The 16976-nt window shown below is 47.5% G+C and overlaps 10 protein-coding genes across 10 annotated transcripts; 4 read left to right on the top strand and 6 right to left on the bottom strand.

Moving 5' to 3' along the window:
• Positions 1-564: 564 nt before the first annotated feature.
• N7525_005141 (inositol-pentakisphosphate 2-kinase) lies at positions 565-1707 on the top strand (the record flags this gene model as incomplete). The annotated part of the gene is made up of 2 exons (XM_061213290.1): positions 565-1407; positions 1501-1707. The coding sequence occupies 2 exons, from the start codon at positions 565-567 to the stop codon at positions 1705-1707; spliced, it is 1050 nt and encodes a 349-aa protein (XP_061070311.1).
• A 341-nt stretch (positions 1708-2048) lies between these two features.
• On the bottom strand, positions 2049-3049 carry N7525_005140 (uncharacterized protein; the record flags this gene model as incomplete). Its single annotated transcript, XM_061213289.1, has 2 exons — positions 2049-2664; positions 2685-3049. The coding sequence occupies 2 exons, from the start codon at positions 3047-3049 to the stop codon at positions 2049-2051; spliced, it is 981 nt and encodes a 326-aa protein (XP_061070310.1).
• A 533-nt stretch (positions 3050-3582) lies between these two features.
• On the top strand, positions 3583-4284 carry N7525_005139 (uncharacterized protein; the record flags this gene model as incomplete). The annotated part of the gene is made up of 1 exon (XM_002565095.2): positions 3583-4284. The coding sequence occupies one exon, from the start codon at positions 3583-3585 to the stop codon at positions 4282-4284; it is 702 nt and encodes a 233-aa protein (XP_002565141.2).
• Positions 4285-4648: 364 nt separating this feature from the next.
• N7525_005138 (uncharacterized protein) lies at positions 4649-5125 on the bottom strand (the record flags this gene model as incomplete). Its single annotated transcript, XM_002565096.1, has 1 exon — positions 4649-5125. One exon carries the CDS (start codon positions 5123-5125, stop codon positions 4649-4651), a length of 477 nt encoding a protein of 158 aa, XP_002565142.1.
• A 752-nt stretch (positions 5126-5877) lies between these two features.
• N7525_005137 (nucleotide triphosphate diphosphatase NUDT15) lies at positions 5878-6561 on the top strand (the record flags this gene model as incomplete). The annotated part of the gene is made up of 3 exons (XM_002565097.1): positions 5878-5965; positions 6060-6262; positions 6400-6561. The coding sequence occupies 3 exons, from the start codon at positions 5878-5880 to the stop codon at positions 6559-6561; spliced, it is 453 nt and encodes a 150-aa protein (XP_002565143.1).
• A 239-nt stretch (positions 6562-6800) lies between these two features.
• Positions 6801-7803, bottom strand: N7525_005136 (uncharacterized protein; the record flags this gene model as incomplete). The annotated part of the gene is made up of 2 exons (XM_002565098.1): positions 6801-7095; positions 7148-7803. 2 exons carry the CDS (start codon positions 7801-7803, stop codon positions 6801-6803), a joined length of 951 nt encoding a protein of 316 aa, XP_002565144.1.
• Positions 7804-9175: 1372 nt separating this feature from the next.
• Positions 9176-9948, bottom strand: N7525_005135 (uncharacterized protein; the record flags this gene model as incomplete). The annotated part of the gene is made up of 2 exons (XM_002565100.1): positions 9176-9226; positions 9301-9948. The coding sequence occupies 2 exons, from the start codon at positions 9946-9948 to the stop codon at positions 9176-9178; spliced, it is 699 nt and encodes a 232-aa protein (XP_002565146.1).
• Positions 9949-10489: 541 nt separating this feature from the next.
• Positions 10490-11051, top strand: N7525_005134 (VOC family protein; the record flags this gene model as incomplete). The annotated part of the gene is made up of 3 exons (XM_002565101.2): positions 10490-10632; positions 10720-10882; positions 10956-11051. 3 exons carry the CDS (start codon positions 10490-10492, stop codon positions 11049-11051), a joined length of 402 nt encoding a protein of 133 aa, XP_002565147.2.
• Positions 11052-11278: 227 nt separating this feature from the next.
• On the bottom strand, positions 11279-12535 carry N7525_005133 (uncharacterized protein; the record flags this gene model as incomplete). Its single annotated transcript, XM_002565102.1, has 1 exon — positions 11279-12535. The coding sequence occupies one exon, from the start codon at positions 12533-12535 to the stop codon at positions 11279-11281; it is 1257 nt and encodes a 418-aa protein (XP_002565148.1).
• Positions 12536-15270: 2735 nt separating this feature from the next.
• Positions 15271-16479, bottom strand: N7525_005132 (uncharacterized protein; the record flags this gene model as incomplete). Its single annotated transcript, XM_002565103.1, has 1 exon — positions 15271-16479. One exon carries the CDS (start codon positions 16477-16479, stop codon positions 15271-15273), a length of 1209 nt encoding a protein of 402 aa, XP_002565149.1.
• Between the last annotated feature and the right edge of the window lie 497 nt (positions 16480-16976).

The following is a 16976-nucleotide window of genomic DNA, read 5'->3' as shown; positions in this document are numbered from 1 at the left end:
CTTTTTCCCTCTGACCTTTGGGATTCCCCCTATAACTTCATGGAGTTCTTCCATTCCATGACCCCATGATTCCATGGTTGTTCCTTGTTCCCTCGACTCTTATGACTTCCCAACGTTGATATGATCGACGGGGGTACGGAATACGCCACTGGGTTCTTATCGATTCCCCACAACTAAACCTTTTGGGATTTTCGAATGTCGGGCTTCTTTGTCCGGCTTCTCCGTTCTGTCTCGAAATCTTCTTTCGGGCTGTGAGCTGTGTGTTCTCTTGATTTCGCACTTTCGAAGCTGATTGGATATCCCAGCCTTGGAAGATTGATCCGGTTAAACTCGGTTTAGCCCCCTTGGGATTCGGGTTTAAGCCTCGCACTGGGATGCATATGCATATAATCTGAAGTGGATTGTTTCAAATACATCCCTCCACCTCTCCACCTCTCCACCTTCTGATCTATTCAATCTATTCCCCTCTTGGGTGGCGGTGATAACCGAATTGCCTACTATCATTGCCTACTATCACGTCATGGTCATAGAGATAGTTTTGGATCTCCACCATCCTTCTAACGGATGACCAAACCCAATCTCCTTGAGCTCCCCTCGGGAGTTCAGCTCGTTTACCTCGCCGAGGGAGGAGCAAATGTGATTTATCGATTCGTCAGAAAGCCAGTTCTCGCCAGGAAAGACCCAAAGAGGCCACTACCTCCACCTACACACGACACGGATCATTGCAACCTACCAACCCAACTTAAGGGGAAATTGCTCCGACTCCGCAAAGAAACCGCAGCTGACATCTCTTACACAGAGATTGTCCGAAACTTCGACACTATCATCCGACCGCTATTCAACCCCGAAGAACTAGTCGACCAAACCCTCGTCAGACTCCCAGAGGGTCTCATCGCCAGCTGCAACGAGCAACTCCGGACTGCCGAACTAAATGGCGCACGCCCAGAAAAACGCCATGGCAGCTATCTCTGTCTACATGAGCCATTCGGCCTACTAATCACTGATATGACGACGGCCGGAGACCCCGGCACCACCCTGGCCGAGCTAAAACCCAAATGGCTCAACCAGTCGCCATCAGCGCCCGCGACAGCACATAGGTGTCGGACCTGTGCGCTGAGGGATATGAAAAACCGCGAGTCGCAACTCCTAGGTCGCAAAGAGCAACGGTCCTTCTGTCCGCTGGATCTGGTGTCGGAGCAGTATGAGAATGTGCTACGGGCGACGGGGTCGATCAAGGGCTGCAAGGATCGATCGCGACTGGCTCGCATTTTGTACCGGAACCCGACGCTGCAGAGACTGCAGTCTCTGCAGAAGACTGAGAGGGATGTTGGGCTGCACGGTCCGGCCGCGCAGTCTCGGGAGATGTCCCTTGCGATGACGTTGCGGGATTGTACAATGTTCGTTAAGGTAAGTTCATGCTGCGAGTCAGGGTCTGTCATGGTCAAGGTCAAGATCATGTCGGGAAACATCATCCAGAGTCGAATACTGACCTCTCCACAGATCCCCCATGACGAAAGGTCATCTATTGAGATCCGCCTCGGTGACCTCGATCTGAAGACAGGCGCCGGCGGGAAAGCGGGCTACTGGCGAGACCTGGAAACACGCCTGATTGATCAAGGCTGGTATCGGGGAAGTAATATCAGTCAAAATTCGGGCGAGTGCGCTTTGCATAGCCCGCGGAGACCCTCCCAGTCTTATTTAGCATGAGACTGTATCAACTCGTGTGGAATGGCATTTTTTGGTGATTTGAACAAAGACAACAGATGCCTTGAGTGTGATAGTCATGGCTCGTTTGGGTTGTATAGTAATTCCTTTATGACTTATTTTTGGGGGCTTTTTGGGACTTCTTATTGTTTTTGGGTTGTTTTTGGGCAAGGGTGGTTTTCTGATATTATTCTTTAATGACTGCACGTTTCGAATATGATTTGTAAAAACGTCCTCAACTGATATCGGTGGGAAAGAGTCATCTAAAGCTATGCACAACTCCATAACTCCTCACGTATGGATAGTGTGAAATGCTGGCCGGCTGGCCGGCTGCTCGGATCGCCTCAAACAAGGACGCCGAGAACATCCTGGAATTCTTGAGACGCACTCTCAGTAGCAGCTACTTTAGCATGCTGGTCTGCCTCTGTATTCCATTCTCTTGGAATACGCCAGAACTGAATGCGCATTCCTCTTTCATCCCATCGCTCCATCTCCCCGAGTAAACACTCCCAAAGGTCCTTGTTTTTGACAGGCGCCCCCGCACTCGTCTTCCAGTTGTTCCGCACCCATCCCTTCACCCACTTCGTCATACCCTCAACGACGTACGCGGAATCAGTGGCAATGACTAGACAGCGACATCCTTCCCCAGTCCATGCTCGAAACCGCATAGCGGCAATGACAGCGCGCAGTTCAGCCCGATTGCTTGTTTGCGGGTGCTCTATGCCCGTGGGGCCTTGCTTCTCGAGAGGAAAGCTTGTGTGGCCACAGATTTCAGGGTTCTGGGTGGAGTTTCTGTAGACAAAGCAACAGCCGGCTCTTGGATTGGCACCGCCGTTGTCTAAGCATGCGCCATCCGTGTAGATCAGGAATTGGGTTTCATCGTTGCGACGAATGAACCGATACACAGGCGGCGTGGCGTTGTGAGTTTTGCGGAGTGGGAAAAGCGCCTGCGGCGTGTTGCTTGGGTTTGAGAATTGAACTTTGTAGGGAAGACGCGTCCCGTGCCGACTCTGGGCTCTCCACGAGACGTGGGCGCACCGATAACAACAAGAGGAGGCCCATCAATTTCGTCTGTGTGGTCGTCAAGGTCTGAGGCTTCTGAGTCATCATCGTCCTCCTCCATTAACACCTCATCCATATAGCTGTAGTCAACACGAGGCCGATCAATGTCGTCTGTGTGACTGCCAAGGTCTGAGGCTTCTGAGTCATCATCGTCATCCTCCGCTAATATCTCATCCATAAAGCTGTAGTCAACGGTGCAGTAGCCGCAGATTACGAGTCCGTGTGGTCCGCAGACTAGGCGACCATCAGGAAGTGTCACTGGGTAATCTGGACGCCAGGCCATGTTGGATACAATGGTTTGAAATGAATGAGCTGAAAGTAAAGAGAATGTTCTGCAAAGGCTTGGACTCGGGGTTCCGAGCAGACATGTGGAGTAGAAAAAGTCTTAAATGGGTCGACCTCGGGAGGTTGAACTATGAGGATCTGCGGGGAGAGAGAGATCACATTTCTGTTAACATGCCTATTCGCATCTCTCCTTCCACCAATATACTATTTATTTCCCTGCCTTCAATCTATTCGCATTCCCCCGTTTTAGTGCTCACCTCTTCTTTTGATAAAACTCAGCAGTCCATTTTATCCCCAGTGCGTGCTGAGTGATCACATATCCCATTCTGTTGACATACCTGCGTACATGCAATGTGACTGAGCTCTCTCTGAGCATTTGCCTAATTTGTCTCGTTTGTCATGTCGTCGCCTTATACACCGCCTCCTTTCCATAGATGCATCATCACCTTTCTTCTTCGCGATTTTCCCAACACATCCCATTCGGTCAGCTCGTCTTGATCTACTGACGTTCAAAACACCAACATAGTCACTATGGTCAACCCCCCGTTTGAACCATTGAGGAATCATGAAGTCCCCTGGATTTTATTTCGCGCATCTTGCGATGGCAGAGAGTGCGACAAATGCTGCGAGGAAGAACCCAGAAGTCTTATCGACTCGTCTAATTCGTCAGATTCTTCGGCATTCGATAGCCACCTCTCATGGAAAAAGGTCCCAACGCCATTCGTCAGCTTCTTCGGCACCTGGACAAGAGCAATGCGATGGCGTGAATGGTTAGAGAGAAATCATCATACGGACATCAAAGTGGTTGCCCTCTGGGCAAGAGACATGGGCCACGTGTATAACGCGATGACGGTCGCTTTGGGCTTGGGATACTCAGATACGGGCTCTGATAATCGACGAAAGCTTCGAAATCATGAAGATGAATACCTCGTTGACGCTGGTGTGGATGAAGACCGAATCTTGGCTGTGTTTCGAGGCGGTGGTGATCTTCGAGCTATCACCTTTATTGGCCCTTTCTACAAGGTCACAACATCAGTGCCCAGTGAATACTTCCTTGCCCAAGAAAGCAATCCCCTCAAAGCCTTGGGGGAGATGATATTCATGAACACAGGAGTGTATGATGATCTTTGGCGGGATCAGCTCGTGAAATCAATCAGCAATTTCACTTGCCCAATGCAGATAGATTACTCGAGGGGACGATTCCGTCCGCAGCTTGAGCGGGTCTATTACTAGCGGTTTACCCTCGTTTGTGCCTGTAAAGGCGTCTGTAGCTCGCGTTGTGTTCGGTTTGAGCCGTGAGGTTGGAATATCAAATAGTCCTGATAGCCATTGGGTGAAACGAGGGTGATCTCTAGGGCTGACCATGTATCTGACATAAGACATTGCAACTAACATTTATTACTCAACAATATTACAGCGGAGCCAAAAAAAATACCACGGAATTAAGATACAATGACATAGTTAAAGTCCTGTTCCTCCTTCAACCTTCACAAGAGACACTAACACAAGACCCTGGTGCCTCAAGTTGCTCAATTAACGATCTGTATGCAGTAGAAGACTCTCTAGCGCAGGTGAGGATGCATCTGAGAATGCACCATCAGACGCCATCGCCCGACAAGCCACTCTCCGGGGATTCCAGCGCTTCATCAGACGTAGAGCGTCCACCGAGAAGACCACCCAACAGGCCACTCTCCGGGGATTCCAGCGCTTCATCAGACGTAGAGCGTCCACCGAGAAGACCACCCAACAGGCCACTCTCCGGGGATTCCAGCGCTTCCTCAGGTGTAGAGCGTCCACCGAGAAGACCACCCAACAGACCACCCGGCTCGTAACCACGCTCTGTATCAGAGCTGTCTCTAGCGTTCAGCGCCGGGAGGGGCAAGGTAGGCGCCTTAGAGAGGAATGGGGTTGGCTTGGCTGGTCTCTTCGTCAGGGTGGGGATGGGCGTGCTGGATGGGACCCCCTGATTGCCTAGCCCACCAAGTCCATTGAGGCCGCTGAGGGGGAGTTGAGCAGCGGCATTGCTGCTCAGAGCTGTCAGGGTGGACAGTGTGAGGAGGATGTTGATGTGCATTTTGGCTTCTTAGGAGATTGGAAATTATATGGATTGTTGCCTGGTTGGATTTGAATTCTGAGGAGAATGTTCTCAATCGAGGGTTTGGAGTTTATTCAAAAGAATTGATATGCTGGGAGTGTATGGGAAAGGGTATAAATATACCGGAAGAGAGTAAGGAGGTGAATGGATTTGTATAGATCACATCGCTATATGATGGAAGCGGGAACTAGATGAAGATCGTGATCCCCTTTATGAAGATCATTGAAGATTGATCTCAGCCTTGACAGATCATGTCCTGGAGAGGCCGTGATAGTCTGTAGCATTTGCTTTTGTGTGATGGGATTCTTATAGTTCAATATTGGGTGCATAAATTGGAGATCGCTGGCTACATTACTGGATTAAGTATGTACTTCTCTTTTGGCTCTTAAACCACTGCATGAATATTCCATGGGAAACAGGCATATTGCCTGTATGTGATGCAGATCAGGTTCGGTTCAGGATGTGATTGTTTTGATCACACAATAGTGATTTATATCGTTCAAGGTAAGAGACTACTGTGCCCGTGAGGCATTCGATATATATAATCAGAATACGGAGTACATCGTACATTGTAAAATATGCGACAGTCTAATCTACAGAGTAAAAATATCTGCAATATACCGAGCACAGGATCTCCCCCCTTAGAGCCAAGAGATCATCCCCCCACTTCCTGATAAGAGTCACACTTCAACTTCTTCTCTCCAAAACACCCGTACAGCATACGGAATAGAATGGATCCAAAAGTCGGAATCGGTGTCTTCGTCTTCAACGGTGCAGGCAAATTCGTCATCGGCAAGCGAAAGGGAAGTCTGGGCGCCGGTACGTGCATACAATACCCTATAAACCCCCTACACATGCAACAAACAAGCAAATATAAGCTATTGGAATCAATCCTTACCATTTGTGATTAAAGGCACATGGGGATTACCAGGTGGACACCTCGAATTCGGCGAATCCTTCGAGACCTGCGCGACCCGTGAGACCCTCGAAGAAACAGGTCTGAAGATCCAGGATGTGCGGTTCCTGAATGCCACGAATTCGATTATGAAAGCGGAGAATAAGCACTACATTACCATTTTTATGGGTGGTGTCTGTGACGAAGGTGTTGATCCTCGGGTAAGTTGATGTTTGCTTCTTGTGGTTTTGCGATTTTTATGCGAACTGGATTTTTTCCTTGTTTTATTGCGTACCCCCGTATCCCCATATGGCCGTGTACTGGAACAGAACAGGATATGTGGCTTACTTGTCGGTAGGTACTTGAGCCGGAAAAGTGCGATGTATGGGAATGGATCTCGTGGGATGAGCTGCGGGCGTATGGAGAGGAGGAGATGAAGGCTGGTGCTGGGTTCGAGGGGAGGAGGTTGTTTTTGCCTCTTTTGGAATTGTTTAGACAGCGTCCGGATTTTCGGGTTTGAATTTTATTTTATTTTTATTTTTTTATTTTTTTATTTTTTTCCAACGGTTCAGAATTCATACTGGAGCTATAACATATGAAATTGGATGTTCGGAAACAACTACTCTGTATACGATTCAAGAGATGACATAGGCCTCTTAATTCCTTCTTTCACCCCCTGATCATTTCATATGGAGACAACGTTGATACTCTGTTTCAAAATCCCCTTGACTGTAATGTCGATTTAATATCCAACCCGAATTAAGGAACAAGCGAGCCAGAATTTTCATCAGCAGCCCGTTTGATCCCTACTCGCAGGATAATACTCGAGATGTATGACCGAATTGCCTCTTGTAACCATAGTGGCAAGGCCCTAAGTGATCCAGCCACTGTGAAATGTCGAGGAATGATAGTTTGCCCGCTTTTCCGAGTAACAATATGTTCCACCACTGCCTGGGAGACGTCCTTCGGATCCAGGAGTGGTTGACCGAAGTCAGCTTGATATTTAGTGAAGCCTTTGATCATGGGCGTCTGAACCCAAAAAGGGTGAATGATACTAGCTATTGTTAGCACGATCTCTCTTCGAAGAAAGACTTTCCCAAACTAACCTCGTCCGCACATTTGGAGCCTTGTACCAATATTTCAACTCTTGCCGAAGGCCTTCTTGAAAAGCAAGAGCGCCAGATTTAGCACAAGCATAGTCCACCATCTCGCCTGAAGTGACAAAACTCGCCATACTGGCTACTGTAATGACATGGCCACGGTTCATACGGACCATAGATGGAAGGAATTCTTTCATGATGAGAAAATGGGCGATGATGTTGACATCGAATGTCTGGCGCAATTTCTCCTCTGGCATTCCGAGAATGGTGCCGTGGTGGTAAACGCCTGCATTGTTCACAATGACGGTCGGCTCTCCGTGCGACTTCCGAATAGCAGTGCCCGTTTCGGAAAGGGAGCTGGCCGATGTTATATCTGTTTGATAGAATGTGGCGTTCTCTGGAAGCTCAAAGGTAGGCCGGTTGATATCGAGGACCACAACGCGTACTTTCTGGCGAGAAAGATCTTCCATTATTTGCCTGCCGATGCCACCACTGCCGCCGGTCAAGAGGACTAGCTCATTCTCTGGGATCCATGTATCGCTGACTTGGAAGTTGTTTAGAACTCGTTCTGAGATCTTTGTATGGAGGTAGTAGAGGACTATAGAGCCCATCAAAACACTCAGCGAGGATGTGATGATTGGCGCGCTCAAAAAGTCGAACATGGTGTTAATAGGGAGTTCCGATAATTACAGAATCTAGTCTGAGTAGTCCTCAAAGTAGTCCACGAAGGGGCACAAATAGAAGGCGAACTTGGTCAAATTCTGTAGCTGATGTGCTGGCACAGTTGTAGCCAGAGTATTACGCTAGCATGGAATTGGGAAAAGAGATGAGATTGTCAAGCAACTGATACAAATGAGGGGCAACGTGTTATTTTATCATGTGAATAACTGAATAACTACCTAGGTAGCCAATATAAATGGTAGCACGGAAGGTTATTCAACCTACCTAAGTACTCAAGTAGTAACGGCCTTTGTCCCCACACAGGGGCCCAAGGGCCTTTTTAGCTTCGAGCAAGAAACTAGAGACAAGGACTCTGAGATTACTGTTGATTCTTCGGGGCATGGGAGTCAAACAGGGTCCAGAACTTTGATAATTAAGACCCGATGATAGAGCCAAAGGTCTTTCCCATGCATTCCAAGATATAGACAAAGAGGGAAGAACTCGAAGAGCAGCAAGGGCCTCGGGACTATCTGACTATCTCCCCGGATTCGGCTCGTCTAACAGGCGTATTTAAACCAAGGATAACTGTGCTTTATATTGAAGGTATCCCTAATATCGGGTTTACGGCCTCGGTCGCAAACCAGCGGGACAGTCTTCTTCACCCCTTTCTTAGTGAATTTTGAGTATGCTTGTGACTGCATAGCCATAGGGCTGCGCAAAGGTATTCATGCCTCTCTCCCTTCCTCATATATACGGTATTGCTAATTGAGCGGGGGGATCGGGAATGTAAAGGTCTGCGGGCAATCAGGAGGGCCTGTAATGGGTACACCATCAGGAACCACAGGACCCGAGAAGCGAGGTTTCTATAGTCTTTCCACGAGGCCGACGACCTTCACTCCAATTAGCCCAAGACTGGGTATCAATATAGTTAAGATAACCAGAATAAAGGATCGGGTGCTTCCAAACTAACCCTATAAGATAGGCCTCGCGAATTTTTTAATATAAGTAACTTTTCGATGTGCAGTGCCAAGCTGTCAGGATGAACATGGTGATAGATGAGAAACTTCAAGGCTAGATAGACGTAAGGATTCTGATAGCTAGTCAACAGCCAACATGGATAGTGAGTATAAGATATATATGTATAATACAGAGTAGTATAGTAGAAGGAAGATTCATAAGAGATCCCCTCTTTTATAGCATGTGGCACATATGGATTTGTTTGCACAAAGCAATAGAATGTGCTAGAATGCTGGGTTAAAGTGAAGTTGATAGAAAAGACTTCGCAGATACCCGCCAAGCCCGAGACAAGAATCGTAAACACCTTGGCATTTGCTTGATTTGCTTGATTTATAGAAAATTAATAGAGGAACTTAATCAACTAGAACCAAAAACCCAGTCAGATACAATAACAGCGATAGTCGAAACCTGTACAACTGTCAGTCAATCTATCAATATATATATACCAAGAACCCAAAGACCCCAAAGACTCGAATACTCACCAATGAAATATCCACTCCAGGCATTACAATGACATCCATAGCAGGTCGATACCCCTGCCTAGAGCCTCTCATCAAAGCCAATTTCTCATTATGGTGAATACTCTCCCGGACTTCAGCAACCTTCCTATCTCCGTCAACAACATCAAAAAGCGCCAGCGCATTCCCATGCCGTTCAATATGCAAAGTGAGCATTTTCTCATCTCCGCGCTTCCCCTGAAAAGCAGCCGCATTCTCAAACGAAAGATCAAAATTCCCAAACGAAGTATTCCCCAGCGTCCATCGCGGAGCGCCAGTAGCTATCGTCGCAGTATCACACCCGGGCAAGCTAACCGACCAACTATTTGTCCACGACCATTTCCGATGTAACTCGAAAAGCGGCAGACCCGAGTCATCGCGGAACTCCCGACACGACCGATCCGTGTATTTGCGACCGGTCACCGTGAACTGTGGCGTTCCATCTTCTTCGGTGATCTTATATGCGAAGGCGGAGTGGGGACTGCCGAATGGTCTGAGTACGAGGGTTGTTTTTGAGCGCGCTATGTATTGGTTGCGGAAGGCGATGTCGCGGTCTGGTGAGCGGAGGGTTTTGCGGGGCTTGGAGGAATATGACTGCGATAGTCGGGCGTTGGAGTAGGTGGCATAGGACATGGTTGTTGCTATGCCGTGTTTATTCACAATACGTGCTGGGATTATGCGGGGTGCCTCTTATACCTCCAGGGTTGGATTGTATGGGCATATCTTGCGCTACTTAGCGCTACTTATCCCTGTTGCGGCATTTGTCCTGTCCAATGCCCGATGATCTCACTGATGGCTGAGCCACATGCCAAGAAATATACGTGAAGCTATCCCCTCAGGGCTTCAGCGGGGTAAGTGGAATTGACTTGTGGCTACATCCGGTCTCGAATGATGCATTTTAATTAATAGCATGGATTCAGCCACTTCTCATTTATCAAATGTCAATTGCTCTTGTATGTTGTAGAACTACCAATTCAGTAAAGTACATACAAACATAGGAGTCAACCTTCCAAGGTTGGATGTATTGAAGCAACACCCCGGGCCCCCATATCTGCTGAGTCATGCTCCAGGGCCCTCCAGGGCTGGGGCCAGTGCTGACCTCCGAGGTCTGTTAGGCTTCCTTGAATATCATCACATCTACTCCGTACTGATTACTCGTACTGATTACTCCAACATGGCTGGGAAGTTCGCCGTCAGATCTCTAGACCACTTGGTCCTAACAGTCCGCAACATTCCCAAGACCGTGGCATTCTATACAACCTACCTCGGCATGCGGCACGAGATCTTTACCTCACCAGCTAACCAATCCATCCAGAGGTAACCCCTCTTTTCTTTTCTTTTTTCTTTTTCCTCTCTTTTTTTTCATGATCTTAGTGGATGTTCAAAAGACATTGACGATAACAGACATGCCCTCATTTTTGGCTCTCAGAAAATAAACCTTCACCAATCAGGCAAGGAATTCGAACCCAAGGCCCAGGACGTTATGCCAGGAAGTGCCGATTTGTGCTTTTTGACAGACGAGAATGTCGAAAAGGTCCTGGAAGTTTTCCAAGAAGCCAGAGTCGAAGTATGGACTCTCCTTTTTTTTTTCCCTCTCGCAAATGGTGCAAATGGTGCAGATAAGAGACTGATCTCTACAGATTCTGGAAGGCGCCAAGGTTGTAGAAAGAACCGGGGCCGTTGGGAAGATTCGCAGTGTATACGTGAGAGATCCTGATGGGAATTTAATTGAGTGAGCCTGTTCCCTTCTCTCTTGGAGAAACAAGTTGATTAACCATTGCAGAGTGTCGAACTATGTTTGATGAACCCGCCTGGGACCTATAGTCACAGACCTTTTCTTTCCCCTTTGATACCATGATTTTTTCATGTTCCTCCTATAAGGATATTGGGACAAATTCCGATTATACCACAGTCTTCACGAACAAAGTCTCAGATCTTCTTAGGATTGATGCAGGCAACTGGATTAGACCTTAGCCCACATCTTTGATCCGGTCTTTATTACACGAGCAGCGACCAGAATCAACGCCCCCAGAAGGAAGGCCAACCCGCCCCAGATCTGCGCTCCAATGTAGCTGTCGGCTCTAGCAATGAGTGCTCCACCGAGGGGTGGGCCAGTCAGACAGGCAAAGCTCACAATCGTAAAGCCCATACCCATGCGGACTCCGGTTTTGCTTAGGTCGGGCGTAAGACTCGAGAGTGTTGATGGCCAGAGACCCTGCACACCATTGGAGAATATGCCGTAGAGAACGGCAAAGACGTACAGGCCTGCCGTGGAATGGACGGCAGCCCAGCAAAACATCATCACGCTAGCAGCCAGAGTCAGGGGAATGATGGTGTTGAGAGGTCCATACTTGAGATCGGCCAAATAAGCAGGGATAAGGCGGCCGACTATTCCTGCTCCATTGGTTACGATGATCAAATTGTCCGAGTCCGAGAACGTCAGGCCCAAAGTGTCACGGGCAAATGCACCAATGTAATAGAAGGCGAAGTATAACGCCCAGAAATTCAGAAACATGCCCAGACAGAAAAGCACATAGGTAGGTTCCTTGAACGCCGACCATTCAATGAGGGCGCCAGCCTTACGCGGGGGTAGTCGAGTTTGGAACAGGAGAATAGCAGGGATGCTTGTCCCGAGCATGACAAACCCCAACACCCTAACCGTCCAACCAAATCCGATCGACGGCAGGAGAGCCTTCACCAAGCCGGGAAGAAGCATACCTCCAGTTCCACTCCCAACCAGACAAAATGCCAAGGCAAACACCTTCCTCCCCGAGAAGTAGGTCGCGACCAGACTCATCACAGGGCAGAACTGCAGACCACTACCAAGGCCTGTGCAGATACCCTGAGCGAGAAATAGCTGCCAATAGCGCTTGGAAAGCGATGTCATGAAGACCCCGACGAGCTGCAGAAGCACCCCGACACAAAAGACCGAGTGAAAGAAGCCCGCGTCTAGGGCCCGACCGGAGAATGCCCCGACAAAGAAAATGAGGAACACCTGTACGGATCCAACCCATGAAATAGCCGATGCTGAAACGCCAAGCGTTGATTCGTAGTAGGCCTGGAATACGCCGAAGGTGACGATGTACCCCCAGGTGTTAAACACCACTAAATGGCCCATCAAGGCTTGTGTCCATGCCTTCAGCCCTCCATCGGGCGGGGCTTCGATTCGGGAAGATTGTCTGTCGTGTGAAGACTCGGGGTCTTCATTATTCTCTGTCATGGTGGGTGCAGTGCAGTATGAAACCCCCAATGTGGGAGAAGAGTTCAAGTAGGATGATTGGAACTCTTCGTGTCCCAATTCCGGCGTCTTGAATTGACATTAATCGATGAACGACTCAAAAGTGTCGGATTCAAGAAGCAATTGCAACCCGTCCTACCCGCGATACCCGCGATACCCACGGGGGGCTTTTTGAAGAGCGCACTATTGTTGGGCGTGATATATATAATACTTCAGGATATATGGAGGGTTCATTAGTCGATACATCCGGGCCACTGCGGAGATCCGTCTTATATACCAAGCGCCGGCTGATCGACCGGCTCCATTATTTGCCCAATCCGGCTGTCTGGGGCTGTCTATGGTACTTTTGTTCTAACTTTCCGATCCAACCTTGCATGTGGGCATCTTTCCCTGAGTGGGCAATTGGGGCTTTACAGAATACAATGACATTGAAATGTTTGTATAGATTGGGTTCGTGACATTGCAGATGAAGCTGAGAGCATTATTGGCCATTTGAACTCAGTAGGGGGAATCCCCTTATAGTAAGACTATGCTCCCACCGGGATACCTCGTAGTCAAATGAAGCAGTGGCTGGAGGACAATACTCAAGTATCTGAGTTGCGATTGTTGGTATTAGGTGCCGTATCTATTGATGCATTGTGAACCCATACCCACATCAACAGTCTCCATCAACTCAGCATTTTGCTATATGGCAGTGTATTGACTGCGTTTTCACGCCTACTCTTAGAATAATCTTCTCTTCTATGACTTTGTATGTAGTGTAATGTAGACATCATTTAGACCTATGTTGTACTATAAGAAGATACTAGGTGTTTGGTAGAATCACAAAACTACGGAACTAAAGAACCCACACTTTTTGCCTGACCAATTGGCTAATGCCCAGCATTCTCCATAAAAATCTGGCGGTTGTTACTCCTTACAGGGTCACAGTTCATGCGGAATGTCAATCTCAATATCAATGACGACATCGTGGATCAGCCCTGAGCAGGATAGGGCCGCACCCTGCTCGCGTAAACAGATCACCCGTATAAAGTATCTGAATGGGTGAATCATGATCCTTACAACTTCCAATAGCACAAATCTCGCCGAATCCCCGAAAATGTTTTGGATTTGCCCAATCCGTCTTCGGGGTATCCTGTTTTGATATGGGACGGTTTTTCCGAAATATGAAGTCTTGATGATATGTGTGGAAAGGGTTTATAACATAAATGTTGTTCGCACACAACATAAAAGCTTTTGGAATTCAATCTTCCCACTATCAAAGTCAAGGATCACCATCTACATGACAGGTTCAGGATAACTGTTCCGTGATGGTCCCCCCCCGTTCCCGGGCGGGGCCGGCTAGCTCAAGTACGCGATGCACTTCCATTCTGTCGATTCTACATTCCAATTCTTTTCTTTTCTTTTCTTTTCTTTTTCTTTTGGCACGCAATGACGATATTCTATCCGTGGCTTACCATTCATGGTGAAATTTGATACCTTATATGTTTCAAGACGGGTTTCTGAGTGCCGATTTTACCTTGTGTTTTGCAATCTGTGTCTTAGTTATGGACCCATGCTAACCCAAGTGAAGTCTCTAGGGATCTTGTTGGAAATAGAACTTGATACTTTTATCATAGTCATTTTGGCGACATTCAAAGAGTAATATAGTGTAGGGGTACCTGTTTTCCAACTCTTTTGGGCATATGGTAGCCCCCGTCTTTGCTAGATAGATAGTTGAATAGCTCAATTATCCATTTATTTACATTTCTCCCTACTATTTCACTTTAAAGTAATTATTTAAACCCATACCTAGGTACCCATGTACTTGATTTCTAGTCCTTGCCGCTTTTTGCTCATTAAGTAGAACTGATCCCATTATATCCCATTATATCACTCATGACATTTAAAGAAATTTTGGTGTTCTCGATCTTCGGTTTTTAGCACCAAACCAAAGTGCCCCGCCACCAACAATTTCTCGTGAACCTGTTAATGTGTGGCTGGTGCATGACCTAACATCCTGGATTCTGGGGGATGAGTCGCCGATACACCCTCACCGGTATACCCCCTGGAGCTTGTTGCTGCCGTCAATCTCCGTTCGTTGGTAGGTAGCTACTCGGGGTGACAAGTTCCGTGGATTACATTACTCTATTAAAGTGCGACGCGTTCATGCGCTGTATCAACCATATTGAGAGTGGCAGTAACTCCGATTCGGAAGTCCGTAAGCTAAGCTTGGAAGAGTTGGCTTTCTGCTCCATTAGTTTCGAAAGGAAACGCCTTAGCTTCGTTATTCGCCATTTTAAAGCGTCGAACATACGGTCTTACAGAAAAGGCACGGGCTTCCTACCTTGATCATCCTGAAGTTTCCAAACGGCTGAGACATTTATCTGCAGAATCTGAAGGACAACCATTTTATGAGGTATATGGGGCTGCCAATGAAGCACGTAAGAATTCTCCTGAGAGTCTACCGAGCCGGGCGAGCATAAGGACCATCAAAAAGCAAGCCAGCAGAAACCCATTGTTGAAGCGGGGTCGGCTAGCCGTCGAAGGAAGATCAAAGCGAAGAGAACAGAGACAGAGATGGAAATAGAAACAGAAACAGAACAGATCTCGGTCATCAGGTGTCATTTTCGAGTTGATGGAGGAAGATGGAGGAAAGTGGATTGCTGAATGGAAAAACAATGCAGTTGATGTACACGGTTCTGCCCTCACAGGGTTCAGCTTCTCGTTGACGACTACTACGCCTTCTCATCCAGTCGCGAGAGAGCGTCGCATAGCGAGATGCGAAGTTCGGGCGCCGCCTTGGTCAGACCATCAGCGATAAACTGCAGTTTTTTACCTATCCAAGGTGTCCCACTTCTTTCGGCGAGAGCCGAAAGCAATCTTCCATAAGCCCAACAATCCGTGGCAACCCTTGCCTCAAACGGCGTGTTGGCAGGGCTTGTTTCAATGTTTTGAATGAGAATCTGCATCTCAGGTGAAAGCCATTCCCACACGTAACCACCGGTCCCGCTAACATCGATCAGGACGGCATGTTCACCGGCATCCAAAACGATATTTGACGGCTTGATATCAAGATGAGTACGCCCTCTCTTGTGCAATAATCTCAATGCTATCCCAATTTGTAAGGCCCATTGTATTAGCAAAGTATCAAATTGAGACTCAAATTGAGACTCATCCTCGAATATTTGCTCAAGTGACCCTCCGGAATAGTATTCAAGAAGAAATCCTGTGATCACTATTGGCATATCGGTTGACGGGCAGGTCTTATACGGGTTCTCTGATACAACTAGGCCAACTAGCTGCGCGATGCTCGGAAGCCCGCGGAATTGTGTAAGGACGTCAATCTCGTTCAACATATGTTCCGTGTCTTCAGGCTCATAGATAGGGCGGTCAATCGTTTTGTAAGCAAATATATGTTGCTCAAACATAACTTTGGAGACTGTTGGAGCGATAACATCAATAGTCTGCAAACAACCAGCCTCAAATATTGGTAAACATCGATCCCGCTCTAGAGTTGGGTACGTTGGGTACATGACCCTCTTTGGATCTTCTGCGATCTTGTAGCAGATTTGATAGGCAATGGCAATAAAGAAGTTCGCTGGGTCTTGATGGCCATGCCCGTCCCGTAACATGATCGAGTTTTGACTTTGCCCGGTCGAGGTCTGACTTTGCTCGGTCAAGCTTAAAGTAATGTTTGTCACAGTATCGTCTAAAAGCTGCAATTGGCCGAAATCAATCGCTTCAAGGAATTCTTGAAAGATGGACCGGCGTTTCAAATAGCCCAGAGCTAATACCTGTGTTGGCAGTGACCAATCCACGGTAACTTTGATCCACCATAAAGAGCCATTGTTGTGAAATATCAGGGTCTGTGATGGACGGTCACCGTTCCAGTCTCGAAATGACTTGAATTCCAATCTGTACAAGGGTAGCGGCTCTTCGGGCATTGCGATCAATTGCAGAAGGTGGGCACTTTAGTTGACAAAATAAGAGAGAGGAATAAACGAAAAATCCCTGAAATAAACTGACTGGAAAGGGGGAAGGGGTGGTAGTTAAGTTGATGCTCAGATCACGTGTGGTTCATAAGAAGTTTGACTGATCAGATTTGGTACTCATTCATATCGTTGTCTTTCTTTGGCAGTTATTACATATACCAGGAATCCTTCCAAGGTTTGATTGGATTGAAGTTGTCAAGCATTTCAACGGAAGAAATCTGGCTGAGAATCTGTAGTATACTCTATCACTTGACAATTCTCTCCGATAATGAGATATCACAACAAAATCGAGGCCCATCAAAAAGTCGCAAAGTAGATAGATAGTATCGTGCCAAGGTGCTTATTCGGGCATAGTCTGAGCGTAGACTGAGTGCTCAATAGTTAGATGCCTCCCGAGGTCTGACTTACCTGCTGATAAATAGTTAAATCCGTAATTCCGCAATATCACG

The sequence above is a fragment of the Penicillium rubens genome (genome assembly GCF_028828025.1).
Source record: "Penicillium rubens strain IBT 27055 chromosome Unknown utg000002l_segment0_segment0, whole genome shotgun sequence".
NCBI classification, from domain to species: domain Eukaryota; kingdom Fungi; phylum Ascomycota; class Eurotiomycetes; order Eurotiales; family Aspergillaceae; genus Penicillium; species Penicillium rubens.
The sequence above is the reverse complement of the archived record's forward strand: the minus strand, read 5'-3'. Positions and strand labels throughout refer to the sequence as shown.